At 46.1% G+C, this 16,939-nt stretch overlaps 1 protein-coding gene across 4 annotated transcripts in view; it reads left to right on the top strand.

Annotated features, from left to right (window-relative positions):
• Jazf1 (JAZF zinc finger 1) overlaps window positions 1-16,807 on the top strand; it is a 300,560-nt gene extending 283,753 nt beyond the window's left edge. For 2 of the 4 annotated variants that reach the window (XM_006505943.4, XM_011241295.2), the window contains 2 exons: window positions 7,168-7,337; window positions 14,492-16,807. In XM_006505943.4, the coding sequence (XP_006506006.1) occupies window positions 7,168-7,337; window positions 14,492-14,668 (347 nt within the window). In that variant the 3' untranslated portion in view covers window positions 14,669-16,807. The remainder of the gene's footprint in view (window positions 1-7,167; window positions 7,338-14,491) is intronic. The other 2 variants (NM_173406.3, NM_001168277.1) reach the window with 1 other exon arrangement.
• Window positions 16,808-16,939: the final 132 nt, after the last annotated feature.

Here is a 16,939-nt window from a genome sequence, read left to right as displayed (position 1 = left end):
AATTTCTGATGGCAAAGGAGGTAAATGGCCTTTCCCTTCCAGCTTTGCTGAGTACAGCACAGTGTGCTCTCAGGCTGGTTCTCTACCTAGTCTGCCACTGTATTTGGCAGATCCCATGACTCTGGCATCACCAATGTATTAGTGTCTCCAGTGCAAACCTGGCTTCTCCAGACCTCCATGCATGGACTTCCCACCACACTCCTGACCTTGGTGGCTTTCCTTAGTCATGGAGGAAGATTCTATAATCCCCATATCCTGTCCCACTTAAACTTCAATGACTTTTCTAGTCTGGAGTCCCAAAGGCCTTCATATTCCTCTATAAACATTATGGTCAGGCTTATAGCAGGCGTACCTCAGCCCCTGATACAACTTTCTGTCTTGTCACTATTCTTATAAAGAGACACCATGACCAAGGCAACTCTCATAAAACAAAGCACTTAATTGGTGGACTGCCTGTAGTTTTGGAGGGTTAGTCCATGGCATTTATGGCAGGAAGCAAATAGGCATAAGCAGTAGCAGCAAGCAGAGAGAGAAACTGGGCCTAGTGTAGGCTTTTGAAACCTCAAACCCACTCACAGTGACATCCCTCCTCCAGCAAGGTCACATTATTCCAGCAAGGCCACACCTCCAAATCCTTCCCAAACAGTTCTACTAACTGGTCTGGTGACTACACATGCAAACATATGGGCCTATGGGGGTCATTTTCATTCAAACCACCACAGAGTTCTTAGACATTAAAACATCTAGCAGTGTAAATTTACCTCTGTGGAAACAAATTTTAGAATAAATCCTTGGGGACAGGGATTAGAATCAGATTTTAAAAGCTAAAGTAAGGGCAGAACCAGTGAGATGGCCCAGCAAGTCAGAGTGCTGGTTTCAGGCCTGGTGACTCAGGTTCAATCCCGGGGACCCATAGAAACCGAAAGCTGAATATGGCGATGCACAGTTGTAACTCCAGCACTCCAGCAAGATCTGAAACAGAGACAAGAGAATCGCCTAGAAGCTCACAGTGAGTAGAGTGTCAGAAGCCAGATAGACCATCTCAAGGTGGTGAACAGAGCAAGTTGTTCTCTGACCTCCATACATATGCTGTAATACCCCACCATTACACACACCCAAATAATAAACTCAGAAGTGAACACTGCACAGAGCAGCCTTGGGCTCATACCCATTGCCACAGCCAACAACAGAGAATTGATTAAAAAACAGAGAACAGTGAGAAGAGCATTTGTTCTCTCAAGATCCCGGTACCCATGTGAAAAGGTGGGCATGGCTGTTCATGCCTGTAACCTGAGCACTGGGAACAGTGGGCAGTAGATCCTGGTAGCTTTATGACCAGCCAGCCTAGCCAAAGCATCGTTTCTGATTCAGTAAGAAACCCTGTCTTAAAAGAATGTGGCACAGAGCAGTCGTGGCACACACCCAGTGTCCTCCACACGCACACATGGGCATGAAAAACACACACAATTGGAGGTAGAAAATTTGAATAAAGATAGTTTCCAGAAAGCTAGAAGACAGAGAACCTTGCAAAAGGGGGCTTACATGGTAGGAGACTTGAAGGGATGTCCAGGTCGGGGTGAAGCCACCAAGGCCTGGCCTGCAAGGGGCTGGTTAGGTCAAAATTAGAACCAGAGTGAAGGTGGCTTACAATGAACAGCAGTGAAGCCAGGATAGAAGTGAGGTGGGGTTGAGCTTAAACATAGGCAGTTTCCAGTTCTGCTGGAGACGGCCCGCATTGGATCTGTGAAAGCAGCGTTTGGATAGTGCAAGACCTAGAGTCGGACCATAGGCACCTGCCCTGGTCTGCCACCTCCGTAAGTCACTCTGCTTCACAGCGTGAAGTCATACGAGGAGAGTTTAGCCAGATGTGGTTGTCCATACCTGTGATCTCGGCACTCTTCAGGCTGAGGCAGGAGGATTACATGTTCAAGGCAAAGCTGAGTTATATAATAAGAACCTGTCTCAAAAATAAATCCAATAAAAACTATTGTTTATAAAGTAGACAAATCTGTTAGAAATCCTCTCAAGAGTCCAAACCAGGAAGTAAAGCAAGGTGGCCTTCATGTTTTCCAGCCCCCCTGGCACACTGGGCCGCTGTGGTTTGCTGGCCTGCCTGCCTGCTTCTCCCTCTCTCTTCCTCTACAGCTATTTTATTGAGCTTATTTTAGATGTATTTATTTGGCACAGTCTCAGACTAGCCCTGGAACTTAGCCTCCCGTACCAAGAAGACTCCAGGAGTTCTGGTGTGTAGCGTCAGCCTGCCTCTTCCTCCACTTATATCTTGCAGGTCTTGGAACCCCAGGACAGCCACAGCTAAGCCCGACACCTAGCTGTCAACACAGGTCTGCTTCATAGGCATTGCGATCAGATTGGACTTGCCTGCCTCAAAAACATTTTCTTTGTTGTTTTAAAAATAAATGTTTATTTTTCAAATGTTTGTTTTACATGGATAGGTGTATTGGCTGCACCTCTTGCATGCAGTGCCTGTGGAGGCTGGAAGGGGGCACTAGAACCCCTGACCTTGCCATGTAGATGCTGGACATTGAACCTAGATCCTCTAGAAGAGCAACCACTACTCTTAAGCATTGAGCCATCTCCCCAGCCCCTTTAAAATATTTTAAAGTTTAACTACTAAAAGAGAAAAGTGCCGGGCGTGGTGGCGCACACCTTTAATCCCAGCACTCAGGAGGCCGAGGCAGGCGGATTTCTGAGTTCGAGGCCAGCCTGGTCTACAACTGAGTTCCAGGACAGCCAGGGTTATAAAGAGAAACCCTGTCTCGAAAAACCAAAAAAAAAAAAAAAAAAAAAAAAAGAGAGAGAGAGAGAGAGAGAAGCTGATAGAATTTTGTTGAAATCTTTAGAATTTGACTGTATCGGCACTTACAGATGAGTATTTCAGAAATTCATTCTGGCTTAGTTATTTGATAGTTTTTAATATTTAAAAATGTTTGTTATGTAGAGCTACAGGTAGAAACATTTAGCAGTAAGCAAGTACAAGTAGAACTTAAATTTTCTTTTAAAGAAAGAGGTGTTCTGGGTTTGGCAAACGTGTGCCTCTAATCCTAGTGTGGAGAGTTCAAAGCCAGCCTGCTCTGCATAATGAGATCTAGGCTAGCCTGGGCTACATACTGACACTCTGTCACAAAAGCTTAACAGCCAGGGCTGGGATATGGCTACATCCTGCCCTTGCAGAGGACCCAGGTTCAGGTCCAAGCACACAGCAGATGGCTCAGAACTGCCTGTAACCCCAGTGCCAGGGGGTCTCACACCCCTTATGGCCTGTGAGGGCATCATACTCTCTTGCTCCCACTCACATACAGACACACAAATACACAAAAATAAAAATAAGTCTTTAAATGTTTCCACCCAATGAGCAAACACAAAAATCAGAGCTTGCCTGAATGTGGTAGAGCAAGCCTAAAATAGCAGCACTCAGGGAGTGAAGGCATGAGTTCAAAGCCATCCTGGCTACCTAGCAAAAGATTCTGTTTCTGGATGCTTGCTTATTTGTGGACTGTTGTCTCAGCACTGGTGAAGCATTCGCTGATTTGATAATTGATGGTAGACCCATGGTGGGCAGAAAGTCGTCCGGCTGATATGTCTGCCAGAACCTGAAAGGTCTGAGTGTGCTGTTACCACTGCTGCTTGAATATTAATGACCCAAGCAATTAAAACATGGCATATGGGTGTTCTGGAAAGGCTAGCTTATTTATCCAGATGCCACAAGTGCATTTAGAACTACAAAGGAGGACTAGGGCGTTCTATAGCAATAAATGACTGTGCAGGGAAGTGAGAGAAGAGAGTGGAGGAGGAAGGACAAGGGTAGAGATGACCCTTGTGGCCCATGGGAACAAGTGACAGAAACAGCAGGGCTTGTGGACAGTGACATGGGGTCTGCCCAAATGGCAGCTGTGAACAGGTGTGTGTGTAACAGGTGTTAGGGGAACACCTTAATATTTTTCTCATGTGAGTCACAAAACCAATTTCTTTAAAAACTTTTTCAGACCACCTGTGGGAGTTTCTGGGCTGTCCCACAGAATGTGACAGAGTTCCTGTGCTGTCCCTCAGAGTGTGACAGTTTCTAGGCTTTCCTACAGAGTGTGCCTGAGTTTCTAGGCTGTCCCTCAGAGTGTGACACTTTTTTCTACTAGCCCCGCTTACCTCTCAAACTGGAAATGCTGCATGCGCAACCAAGGTCCAACTCTTCAGACCCAGTTCCCACTGCCTAACAAATAGACCCAATTCTCACTGCCTAACAAACAGACCCAATTCCCACTGCCTAACAGACCCAATTCCCACTGCCTAACAAACAGATCCAATTCCCACTGCCTAACAAACAGACCCAATTCCCACTGCCTAACAAACAGACCCAATTCCCACTGCCTAACAAACAGACCCAATTCCCACTGCCTAACAAACAGACCCAATTCCCACTGCCTAACAAACAGACCCAATTCCCACTGCCTAACAGAGTTTGAGCACACTGTCCCCACACCCTTTTCCCTCCCCCCTTTCTTAGTTCCTGAACTGGCTTTGTTGTGGTTTGTTTTTATTTGTTTGTCTTGAGACAGGTTCTTACTATGTAGCTCTGACTGTCCTGGAATTCATTATGTAGACCAGGCTGGCCTTGAACTCACAGAGATCTGCCAGCCTCTGTCTCCTGAATGCTAGGATTAAAGGCATACAACTACCATACTGAGCTTCTGAACTGGCTTTTCTAAAAGTGTTGCATGTAATAAGTATGTGCAATATGTGTATGTAATATGTATATGTAACATTATGAGTGAGTTTCTTACACTGCCATCCATTTACTTGAGTACTTACTACATGTCAGCCCTCCTATGCAGGGGTGCTGTTGAGTATACTTCTAACCTTTAAATTATATTTGCAAAAAGAGATTTGTACCACTTTCATGAACAATAAAAAGCATGTGCCCTACCCCTCAGCTAACAAAAGCCAACATGTGAGCCAGCTCGACAGCGCTTTGTTCTAGGAGAGAACTAAACACAGGTCTGTCTTGTACATCACCTCCCAGCCAAGGGAGGCAGTAAGTCTCATGCAGTCCCCTTGGGGCCCTGTGACACAGTGCCCCACTCATGTTAGCACTGCCTTTGACTCAGACCGTGCCCTGTACCCCACGGTATGGCATCCCTGCCGGCCTGCTTTGCCTATGGCCCATGTGGTTTCCAGCAACACTGCTCCTACCCCCTCAGGGTCTGGTCCCTTTTGATCCAGTTTAGTTTTAAAGTTTTATCTTCTACTGGGCTTCATTAAGGGGTTTCCCACCTCCTCCCCCAAGCTGTAAATGCTGAGTGGTTCTTGATGTTCAGGTGAACAAATTAGCCCAATTAGATGGGAAAATTAGTTGTTCTTACTTTCTGAAATCCTGCTGAAGGACCTTTCCAAATCACATTTACTGCTTTCAAACTGGCATTTTAAAGAACTCCAGCATGTGGCCTCTGTTTAAGAGCAAAATGTCTTATGCAATACCCTGCTTACAAATGGTTTTAGAGGTTTGCTCGGGACTGACTGGGAAAGCTGTGTGGCCAAGTGATGCGGAGTCTCTGGTGCAAGCATTACCAAGCGTGCTCTACTTTTATTTTAGATGATGGCGGGTGTTATATACAGCAGGGTTGACTAAAACCCACTTTTAATCCTAAAGCCTCATTTTAAGCAAATGTTTTCTCTGCACCTTACCCTCTACCACCCCACACCCTCACCAAAAGTTCTTAGCAGACACAGAAAAGCCTGCTAAATGGTAAAGAGTAAGTGGTAAAGACCCAGCAAATGTGGAGGAAGAGGGACCCTGAGGAGGAGCCCATAAGCTGTAGGGTTATCGGGATGCAGCCGAAGGAACGGGCATCCCTCCATGGCTAATAGAGCAGACACATCTTACCCTGCACAGGGGTCAGCTGCTTCTCTACCTCAGCATCACTCCAGGACTGAGTGAGAGGAGGCATAGGGTTTACCTGAAACATCATGGGCACTCAGTAAACACAGTCACTCCTTCCTGGACCTTTGCAACGCTCAGCCTCAGATGATGGCGTCCTTGGCTGCTGGCTCAACTGCTCTTCAAACAGTCTTATTAATGCCTATTAAAATGAAACCCAATAAAAGTGCCAATATTTGGTGTTGAAATAATTGATGTTGCAGAGCGAGCCAATGAAGCACCTAGGCAGGCCCCTGGCGCAATTTAGCCTCACACCTGGGGGATGAATTTCACAACTGTAATTGCTACCATATAATTCTTATTAATGTTGTGCTATAATTCCTATTTATTCCACGGGGCTTGTAAATGCATTAGGACTTGTCAACATATTATTTTACACTGTTTATGATCTGTAGAATTATGTCCTTCAGGGTTGTATTGTGCAAAAGTGCAAAATAAATGGCTTTGGGCCTCCCTCATTAAAGAGAGTAAAATAGGACCACTGTTGACGAGGTTCTCCACCCCAGCTGTCCTGAACCAGGAAAGCCGATTCTTAATTCAACTCTGGGCAGAGCCCCTTTCATCTTTAGGAATATAAAGGATTCATCTTCCACTCTGAGTAGTCATTCCACGAGTCAGGCCTGTTGGGAAGTGTGTGGCTGGAAGGCAGATGAGATAGGTGGGTGGGAAACGAGTGTTTTCTCTCCAGGAAGCCAGACCTGCACCTCAGAGCTCTGGACATTCCCTGCTTCCTGGCTTGGGGTAGCCTGCCTGCAGTTCCACAGTAGCCTCTGTAAGCTAAAGATCCAACGTCTGGCCCCTCCTAAAAATCTGCTTGAAGCAGTTTGTGTTTTCTAGACTAGGAGAGCAGGAAACCAAGGGACAGAGTTTTCCCCATCACCGTGTCCAGTCTAGCTTGTATGTGTATTAAGAGGGCTCTGTCATTGTTGTCTATTTGTGCTTGGACCCCTGGAGCCTTCCTGGTCGCTTTGCAGCCATGGGCAGTCCTAACTATAATCTTATCCCAGAACGAAATCCTTGCTTCACTAGTTCCTAGCTGTGGATTGCTGGCAAGCTTCTAACCTGGTCTTTTCCTCCCTAGGAGTAACAGCAGGCCATCTGGGTCTAGCATGCCCTCTGCTTGTGCACCAATGGCTGCCACTATTGCTAAGCCTTCAGCCGGCCTGTTGGGAGGGGGCAGCTTTTGACAGTCTTTGTACATCTCTTCTGCTCCACAGGCAGCGAGTATGATGAGGAAGAGGTGGACTATGAGGAGTCAGACAGTGATGAGTCCTGGACCACAGAGAGCGCCATCAGCTCTGAAGCAATCCTCAGCTCCATGTGCATGAATGGAGGGGAAGAGAAGCCTTTCGCCTGCCCAGTTCCAGGGTGTAAAAAGAGATACAAGGTAAAGGAAAGGTCTCTTCACTCAGTGTAACTGCTTGGCAAAGAAGCACTGTAAAATAGCTGCCCTTTGCAATTCTAAAGAGAGCTGCCTGTGTGCCAGGGATAGACACTCATCGCCCATGTTCATGAGAGCGAGAGCCTCAGGGACATGTACCCAGTGCCGTCCGGTGAGCACTGGCTGGGGTTCTGGGTGATTGGCAGCCTTTCTCTTTCTCTGACTTGCGTGGGAGACTAAAGTCAAAGAGCTCTGTGGTAATCGGCCTCTGGTTTTGATGCCTGTCAGAATATCCAGTGAAGGGGCTGGAGCATCCGTGGTAGAGATGGTGATTAGCATGCAGGAGAGACTCCGATCCATCCAACACCATAGAAACAGAGCAAGGGCTGTGTCAACCTACTTATTTGCAAAACACTTTTTTTCAGTGCATAGATTTCCAGGTGGCTGGGCCTGTAAAAGCCTCAGCTGGGTTTACAGAGCCTTCTGGAAAACAGGGTTGGGTGTTTACCTTCCAGCTGGGCAGTTCTTGCCCTCTCCCGCCTCCCCATAAAAGACCAGGAAAAGAAAATGCTTTGATTTCTCCCTCTTGCCAGCATCTCCTCTGTCCACCTGCTGTGTCTAACAGTCCTAACACTAGGTGACTTGGGTAGCTGGTGGTACTAACTTTTCTACTGAGAAAACTGCTAAGGACAAAACAATAAAAGAAGCGCCAAGGAGAAGTGTGTGCAGGAAGTCCCCACAGGTGTTAGCAGCTCTTTAAAATCAACTGTGTAGAAATGAAAAACTCCGGAGCATGGCTGGTGGACACGAGGGCACCAGCTTACCGTCTGTGCAGACCGCCTAGGTTTTAAAGGCTTGAAAGTTGGTAGCATGCGCGCATCTCACGCTGTTCCTTAAATATGTGTCTCTGAACAACTGTTAGTATTTTAATCTTTCTATTAGAAAAGCAGAAACCCCAACAACTTCACAAAGGCGAGGGCGTCACTCTGCTGCTGCGCCAGGACTGGTAGACCAGATGGCCTTTGTTAAACAAACATGCAAACCCTAGGACAGAGGTGTGAGTCTTATCAACTCTACAAGGGCTGCCCAGTCCAGGTCAGCACACATCACAGAACACACGCGTACAGCTTCCATATCCAAGCTTAGAGGCACAGAGAAGAGGAGCCTCTAACGGTAACATCACAGTAAGCCAAAGGGCAAGATAGACCAGAACACCCCCGAGGGCAGCTCTCACTGCAGAAGGTTTTCCTCCTGTTTCAGTGTCACAGTAACAGCTGGACAGGGTATGTCACCGGTGTTCTGCCTGTGGTGGACCCATTCTCTCCACATCAGCTGCTCTTCAAACTGTGGCCGCCTCTCCAGTGCCTGCGGTGTGATCAGAGCCTTGTACAACAGCCGTACTGAAGAGGGATCTAAGGACTCGAATCGAGGGGGGCCTCAGAAAGAGGAGGAGAAAACACAAACTCCACCCTTCACTCTGGGCCAGAAGGGTGGAGCATTCTTCCCCTCCCTTAATTGTTGAAGAGTCTCTAGCAACCTCTTCCTCTATCGAAGCCTGGGTTCACATGGGCTTTGAATGCTCTCTCCTGTTAAGGCCAAGAGCAAACTTAGTGACCCTGTGCTGCAGGAACTGAGTAGCGGATGGCTCTAGTGGCTGTGAGGGAACTGTGTCCCTTACTGATTCAGAATGCCAGGTGACATAGCACAGAGACACCCCTAGCCACTCCTCCCAGCAAGATGCTGAGCTGCCCTGTGGCTGTAGAGCAGCAGAGCTGTCCTGAGAGAATTCACTCACCTTCACTGTGCATAGGCCCCTGACATGGTGGATAACCTCAGAACCAAGAAAAGGGTAGTACCTAGAGAAGGGGGTACCAGGCTCTCTGCACCCCAGACACCCTGGCCTGTCATGGCAGGATGTTTTGTTGGCGGTGGCAGCTGTGTGGGCAGTGGCTTTGGTGGTGTCTGTCCAAATCCCTCCTGTGTGCTTCCTGCCTCCCTGACGCCTCCCTCCCCTCTGGGCAGCTTCCACTCTTCTGCTTTGGAGGGAGCTCAAGAGCAGAGCCCCACCCCCTACCCCAGCTCACTGCAGCCTCTTCCATGGAAAACTTTCCATGGAAAAAAAGCAAGTCTAAGTGCTCAGTGTTCCCCTGTGATGAGTCGCTCTTCACAGGTGTCTCTGCTGAGACCACAGCAGACAGACAGACCAGCATGGGCTCCACTCCACTCCACTTCTTGGGGTATTCCCACAAGAGGCGGGGGGCTCCCAGATGGATCCAGTTTCCTTTGAAGCCCTCATGGAGTGACAGGAGGTCTGCAGTTAACTCAGGAGCCTTCAGTGTGCTCCTTCAACCCGTGTTCCACTTGAAATGTGTCCTGGGCTTAGATGGTGGCTCTTTGCCTGGCCTTGCCTAGTGTGTGCAGTGGGCCTGGGTGCTGTCCGGAGCTCCACAAGAACTCTTTCCTAACGTCTCTTAAAACCTAGGAAATACTAAGCTCTAAGAGTAGGGGAACAGAGTCAAATCCTGCCAACAGACTCTTACTCTTTAGAAATATTTGACACTGAGGAAATCTCATAAAGTATCTTTGTGTATGAAAAGGAGACGTGTTTGATACTCATACATTCAAGTACAGTGCCTCCTCTGATGTGAGTAGCGAGCCCGTCCCACCACAGTCCCTCGGTACCTTCCACAGAACGGTGTGGACACCAAGCACGTGACCCATGGCGGAGTGGTGTGCTTCTGACTGCCTGGCTCTTAGTGTGTTGGCGCTGTGGAGGCAGGAGGCACACACCTCCAGATGCTCTCCCTGTAACCGCGGCTCTCCTCTCCTTCCTCACCAAACTCCCCCAGAAACCCTCACTGTGTCCTTTCCATCAAACACCGAAGACCTCAAGGGCCTGATTTCCAGCTTTCCTATCCAGGGTGGCATGTACTGGCTATATCTGGCCACTCCATGGAGGTGGATGGCCCCATTCAGCATCTGGACCGCAGGCCTCCTGTGGACTACACGTTTTGGAATAGCCTGTAGTTTTTCTCCTGACAAGCATAATTTGATAAGGGCAGTAGTTCTTAATGGCAGAATCCAAATTCCCCTTCTGTTGCCTTCCTTCCTAGATAGCCCAGTGGCAAGACCATTTAGAGTCCCAGGCCTTCACAGTAGGAAGGCGTGCCAAAGTCCCCCAGCTATGTGTTTAAATGGAGCAGTAAACAGTACCTAGCATTTTAGGAGGGTCCTTGAGGAAATACAGACTACGCAAGTGCCATTCCTGAGTCCTGTTCCAGTTCTGTAAGGCAGGTCGGTCACTCTCTGTCATTTCCTCACCCGATAGGCAGAGAATAAAACAGACCTGCTCTGGCCTCTGCATACCCACAGGCACACACGTGCACACAAACCTTCTCTCACACAGAGAATGTGGTCTCTACACACAAGTGTGCACACACACTCTCTGTCACACACTGATCAGTCAACACTGTGGTAAGCCTTCCCCACTGCTACCTGGGAGTAGGCTAAACCGCAGCAGCATGGATGCCGCCCTGGACGCTCTGGACACCCTGAGAATGCTTCCAAATGTGCAGTTGGCGCCATTCTTCCCAGAATAAAGCCGTATAAGGTAGTTGTTTTTCAGAAACAGCCGGGAAAAGGCTACAGAACTTGCTGGACTCATTTCCCATTCCTGGTGAACTATGTGAGGATTTAAATGCTGGCTTCAGCTCTCCCCTGGCCTAGCTAGCTACAGTTGTTCTGTCGTTTTGCTTCTTAATGTATTTTCTCTATCTTGACAAGGTCTGAGTGGTAGTGGGCATAGGACTAGCTTGTCACTTGTTTGTTTGAACCGTTTTATGACTGAACTTGACACAAGTTAGTCATCCAAGAAGGGGGAGTCTCAATTTAGAACATGCCTCTGTAAGATCTGGCTGAAGGCAAGCCTGTAGGACAGTTTTTAAATGAGCAACTGATGGAAGGAGGGCACACCACCATTGTGGGTGGTGTCGTCCCTTGGTTGGTGCTCCAGGGTTCTGTGAGAAAGCCGACTGAGAAAACCATGGGAGCAGTCCAGTAAGCAGCACCCTCCGTGCCTCTGTCAGCTCCTGCCTCCAGGTGCCAGCCCTGCTTGTGTTCCCGCCCTCACTGCTTTTGTTGATGAGCTGTTACATGGACCTGTTAGTGAACTGAGCCCCTTTCCTCACCAAGTGGCTTTTCATGGTATTTCATCACAATCATAACCCTCACTAAGACACCCATCTTCCAACGACCCATGGAAACAGGACGTGAAATGTTTAGTAACCATCCACCTCAGAGACTCTAGTGTTCAACTGAAGATTCACTCAGCAAGCAGACAAGATGCATTCTTAGCATTTATAAGCCAGAGAACCACCTTCACCACATTGGATTTAGAAGTCACAATTTCCAAGTTTTGAGGGGAGTGCTAGGGAGTAAATCTGGAATTCCATGCATGCCAGGCAAGTACTCTGTTACTGACCTACAACCTGGGAGTTCTTTTCTTCTAAATTGTCATTGTCCCCCTTCCTCTCTCCGTCCCTGCACATAACACCTACATCTTGTCTTAGTTACAGTTACTGTTGCTGTGATGTAACACCATGACCAAAGACAACTTGGGGAGGAAAGGGTTTATTCCTACTTAGTTTCCTATAATAGTTTATCATAAGAAGCAGTGAGGGAAGGAACTCAAGCAGGACAGGAACCTGGAGGCAGGAGCTGATGCAGAGGCCATGGAGGGTGCCGCTTACTGTCTTGTTTTCCATGGCTTGTTCAGCCTACTTTCCTAAGAGGCTAGACCTACCAGTTCAGGGGTGACCCCACACACAGTAGGCTGGGCCTCTCCACATCAATCATTAAGAGAATGCCCTACAAGCTTGCCTACAGCCCCATCTTAAGAGCATTTTCTCAACTGGTTCCCTCCTCTCAGGTAACTCTAGCTGGTGTCACGTTAAAATAAACCTAGCCAGCACAACTTCCAATTATTTTTTCACAGTTCTGAGTTGACTGAAATTGTCACCTGAATGTAGCTGCTCTAAGACATCAGCCTGGGGCTAAGGCCATTGGAAGGTGCGTCTGGGCTAGATGTCCAGCTGGTACCTTCACCACAGACCTGCACTCCAGTGGGCTGCCTAGGCTTACCTACCTGCCATCACAGGAGGTCCGTATGAACTTGCTCCTCCAAGCTCCAACTCCCAACGTGCCTCTTAGCAAAATATGGGGTGTTCAGCCCAAGGCAGGAGGCTAACGATGCGAAAGACCAGAGCCAGGCATGTGTGTGGACAGAGCCCATTTGTTTTGACTCAGGCCAGACCTGGAAACAAGTACAGCCTCTTGCCCTCAGCTTCAGTCATGCAGAGTTCTACCACAGAACGTGTACTGCAAATCCAAAGATGGTGTAACAGCAGACACCTCTCGGCCACGTTTTAACAGCAATCTTAATACTGAGGTGTGTGTTGTGAGGAGCCATTTAACATGTGCACTCTGCAATAGTGTGCCATGGGCCAGGCAAGCATTATGATGCCCTCCAAAGAGCATCCAGAAACTCAATGTTTTCTGAAGCTCAGGGCATCTGAGAAGTGGCCTAGGTACTTAAGGGACAGCCTCCTCACCCTTTTAGTAACCCGTGCTCAGCACCGGTGCGCTGTGCTGTCCGTTCCTGTCCTCTAATGTGGCAGCTACCGATAGATACTGAGACTCCAAGTATCTTCTCTGCTCGTTCTTCACCTCTGAGGCCTGTTTCTCAGGCTTAACCAGATGAGCAGTATCTAGTTTGCTAAGCTGGTAAATAATCTCATAGTATGTAAACTAGTGAGATAGTAAAACCAACTGCTGGAAAACATTCTGATATTTTTGTTTTACTTATTATTTTATTACTATTATTTGTTGAGGATTCTATTATAAAATTTACCCTTAATAGAGTGTTAAAATAAAATCCTGCACCTGGATGGGGACTCCGGAACTATTCCCAACATATCTGGTGTATATGATGAATAGCCAGTGTGTGGTTTCAACAAACCTGGGTGACACACGGCAGCTGGGTGTTCTTTTCCATGAATTCCGCTGAGAACAATTAGCAGCCACGCACAGGGAAGGAAAGCCATCTCACTACAGTCATGAAAATATGCTTCATCTAACTATAAAGCTAACCCTCTAAGTTGTAGTAGACAGAGTCTAGGTCAGGCAAAGATAAGATGAAAACTGTTCAGCAAAAGTGAAGGTGTTAGCAGCTGTTAGAGCGAGATACAATCTGAAAAAGAAGTCTTAAGAAATATACAGAGAGTATATAAGTATGCTGAAACTTGTCAGCAACCTAGTAAAAATGGACATACATTTAGGAAAGAGATTTCAACAAAAAAAGTATATGTAACCTAAACCCATGGAACACTGCTACTTTCATTATCATAGTTTAACACCCATGACAGCATAATGCATGGCTGTAAAGTAAAAGATGCACTGCAAATAACATCTTAAATTTATGACTATTCTTTATCATGTGTGTACATGTGCAGGTTCTGCTGGGGCCAGAAGAGGGTATGAGATTCCCAGGGCAATTGCACACAGCCCTATGTGGGTTCTGGGACATTCTGCTAATCTAAACACCCAGATTCTTATCATCTGCTGCTAAGAAATCTACTCAGCATGTTGTTTTTCATGGGACTGACTTTATATAAATAAAGGTTTAAAAGCATGCTGTCTGAACGCAGTACATCATCAAAAGCAGTGCCCATGGGCTCTGAGCACTCACCTATGCTGAAGCACGGCCAGCTAACTCTGCCAAAGCCTCCAGGTGAGGTTTAGAGGGTACTTACCACAGCTTATGTCTTACATTCAGTCTGCCTTACCCTACTTTTTGTATTCTTTAGAACATTGTGTTCATTGGTCATTCTGAAATATTCACAGAATTTCCAATTAATTCTCTTCCAAGCAGAAAACTTTAGTAGCTGAGAAGCAAGGCTTCAAGAAACCAAGGGAAGTGTTCCATTAATTTTCTTACAAAGCCCTGGCACACACAGCCCAGGACCAGCAAACCCACATGAAGCCCACCCTCTGGATCCATCCAGGAGCTGCTTTGCTGGAATCTGACCCATGCTGAGGTTTGCACGAGTGTGACAGGACATTTGGTGACCCTAATAGGTAATTTTTTTTTATCTTCTCCACAGAATGTGAATGGCATAAAGTACCATGCTAAGAATGGTCACCGAACACAGATTCGCGTCCGCAAACCATTCAAATGCCGGTGTGGGAAGAGTTACAAGACAGCTCAGGGCCTGCGGCACCACACAATCAATTTCCATCCCCCAGTGTCTGCCGAGATGATCAGGAAGATGCAGCAGTAGCGTGCTGGTCAGAACTGTGCCAAGAAATCCTCACCAGCAGTTGCTGATTTTGAAAACAGCCACCTTTTTTCAGGGGAAGCACTCAGCAACCCTTTAATGAAAAATAATTAAATGCATGCTTTAACCTTTTCTGTACTTTTGGAATGATGTATCTTTGTAGTTAATGATTTTGTACATTTGCACATGTAATCATCACGCCCATTTCCATTACGTTGATATAAGGTGCTAAACAAAACAAGCTCTAGGTTCTTCAGCACATTTTCCCCAAAACAAAATAAATGAAGGGCATGTTGCATATTGTTTAACCACATTGCAGTGATGTCAACTGGGAGAGGAGGGGCTGGCACTGAGATGTTTTAAGATTGTAATGTGATTGAAGCTTTTCAACACATCGACTCACATAAAACCAAAATAATACCTTCATTATCAAACTGGTTATCATGCCTTACATAATGGAGTTAGTATTTGTGAGTAGAAAGACTTTAGGTAATGGAAATATAAATAAGAATGTTTAACATAATATGCTAAAAATATTTTCATATTTAAATAACATGCATAAAAGGTGTGCTTTCTTTTCTTTCTTTTTTTTTTTTAGTTATTATCTTGCCCTTTAAGAAGCTGAAATTCTTGCCATCGAACTTACCAATCATTTTAGTGTTCTAAATGGCATCTTTGTGCAAAGGACTCAGTTCACTCATTAATGCTAACATTCTCATTGAGTGCCTGCTGGGTGCAAGAGACTGAAGTTATACCTAAGTTACTTGTGGACCAAGATACCAGTGAAATACTTTTCCCTGAAATGTTAGGAAACACTTTGAAATACTTAAGTGCAAATTGTGTGTGTGTGAAACTTAGTTATAGCTTCATCAATAGATGAGGTTTTAAAGCACTTTGTAGTTCTCTATTGCCAACAATTTTGTTTAGACGTTGCCAATTCTTGCAACTATTGCCCTAAGAGATCTGTGGGTTGCAATCCGAACTAAAATTCAGAAGTGTGTTTGAGCGAGGAAGGTTGCTAAGACCCCTACTGCCCCTTTCCTGTTCAGTTGCGACTTTTAAAGGCACTTTCCTATCACACTGTAGATGTCTGCATTCTCATTAGAAATGTCTGTTTAGCTTTAGAAAACATTTTGCCAGAATATGAAAATAAGCCTTACTGACATTAAGTGCTTCTTGCAGCAGGTGGTCAAGGAAGAGTGACTAATAGACCCACTAAGAGTGGCCTACATCTGGATCGTCCTGGAGCTTCTCTCACCGACAGTACCATCATGTGTTGAGTGTTCTTTTCTCCCAAGTGCTATTCTTTAAACAAGAGTTTACCGGTTGCCTAATACGCAATAAACGTTGCTTTGACACAGCTAACTGCACACAGTACAAACTGGTGAAAGGCAGACTCAGATTCCCTCTAAAATAACCTTTTCCCCCGTGTTCCCATCTGACGCAGTCTTACACACAGCTAGCTAGTCGTCCCTCCTCAGCATTCACACTGTGAAGACAATTCTGTTAAACAGATGGGTAAGCTTCTGCATCAATCCCTCATGATGAGGGATTTAACAATATTTATAAAGATGCTGCCCACTAAAAATGTCCTCAGCTCTGAAAAGTGGTCTCGGTCTTGACTCTACAGTGTTAGCTCTCATGGTGTTAAATGGATGATCCAGAATTCAGAATAGAAGTTGGTGCAAAAGAAGGCCCTACTTGCTCCACATCTACCTACAGTTGACCAAAAAAGTTAGGCCAGCAATTAATAGTTAGCTTTGCTCTTTCTAGTGTGAGAAACTGCGGGCTGGATCAGTAGTTCAGCAGCTACACAGGCATAAAAACAGTCATTGTGCATGTTAAAAACCTTTCAGTGATAAAACCCAGTTTCTACTTCTTCATTGTGACAGTATTACTAAACAGGTGAGGAAGGGATATTTTGTTACACCGTGTATAGTGAATGTATTGTACCGTGTCTGTGAAAACCGTGCTTTAAATTATATTTTCATATGTTTTGTTGGGGACAGAGCACATTAAGTTTGAAAGCAACAGAACTATCAGAATTGAAGGCAATTTACTCAAACTTTCTGTCAAGAAAAGCTGCTTAATAAATGTACATGAAATCACATTTAAAATAAACTGCCTCTGACCCAAAATAAATATGGCTCTTTATTTTAATTAGCTCCGCTATAAGAACCGACATCAAGTTTACTGTGGGAACTAAAACATCTGTCCAGGGCCTGTTCTATTACGCTCCTAGTTATTTTGCAGAATCTAGGTGATATGTAAAGG

Source organism: Mus musculus, chromosome 6 (genome assembly GCF_000001635.26).
Source record: "Mus musculus strain C57BL/6J chromosome 6, GRCm38.p6 C57BL/6J".
NCBI classification, from domain to species: domain Eukaryota; kingdom Metazoa; phylum Chordata; class Mammalia; order Rodentia; family Muridae; genus Mus; species Mus musculus.
The sequence above is the reverse complement of the archived record's forward strand: the minus strand, read 5'-3'. Positions and strand labels throughout refer to the sequence as shown.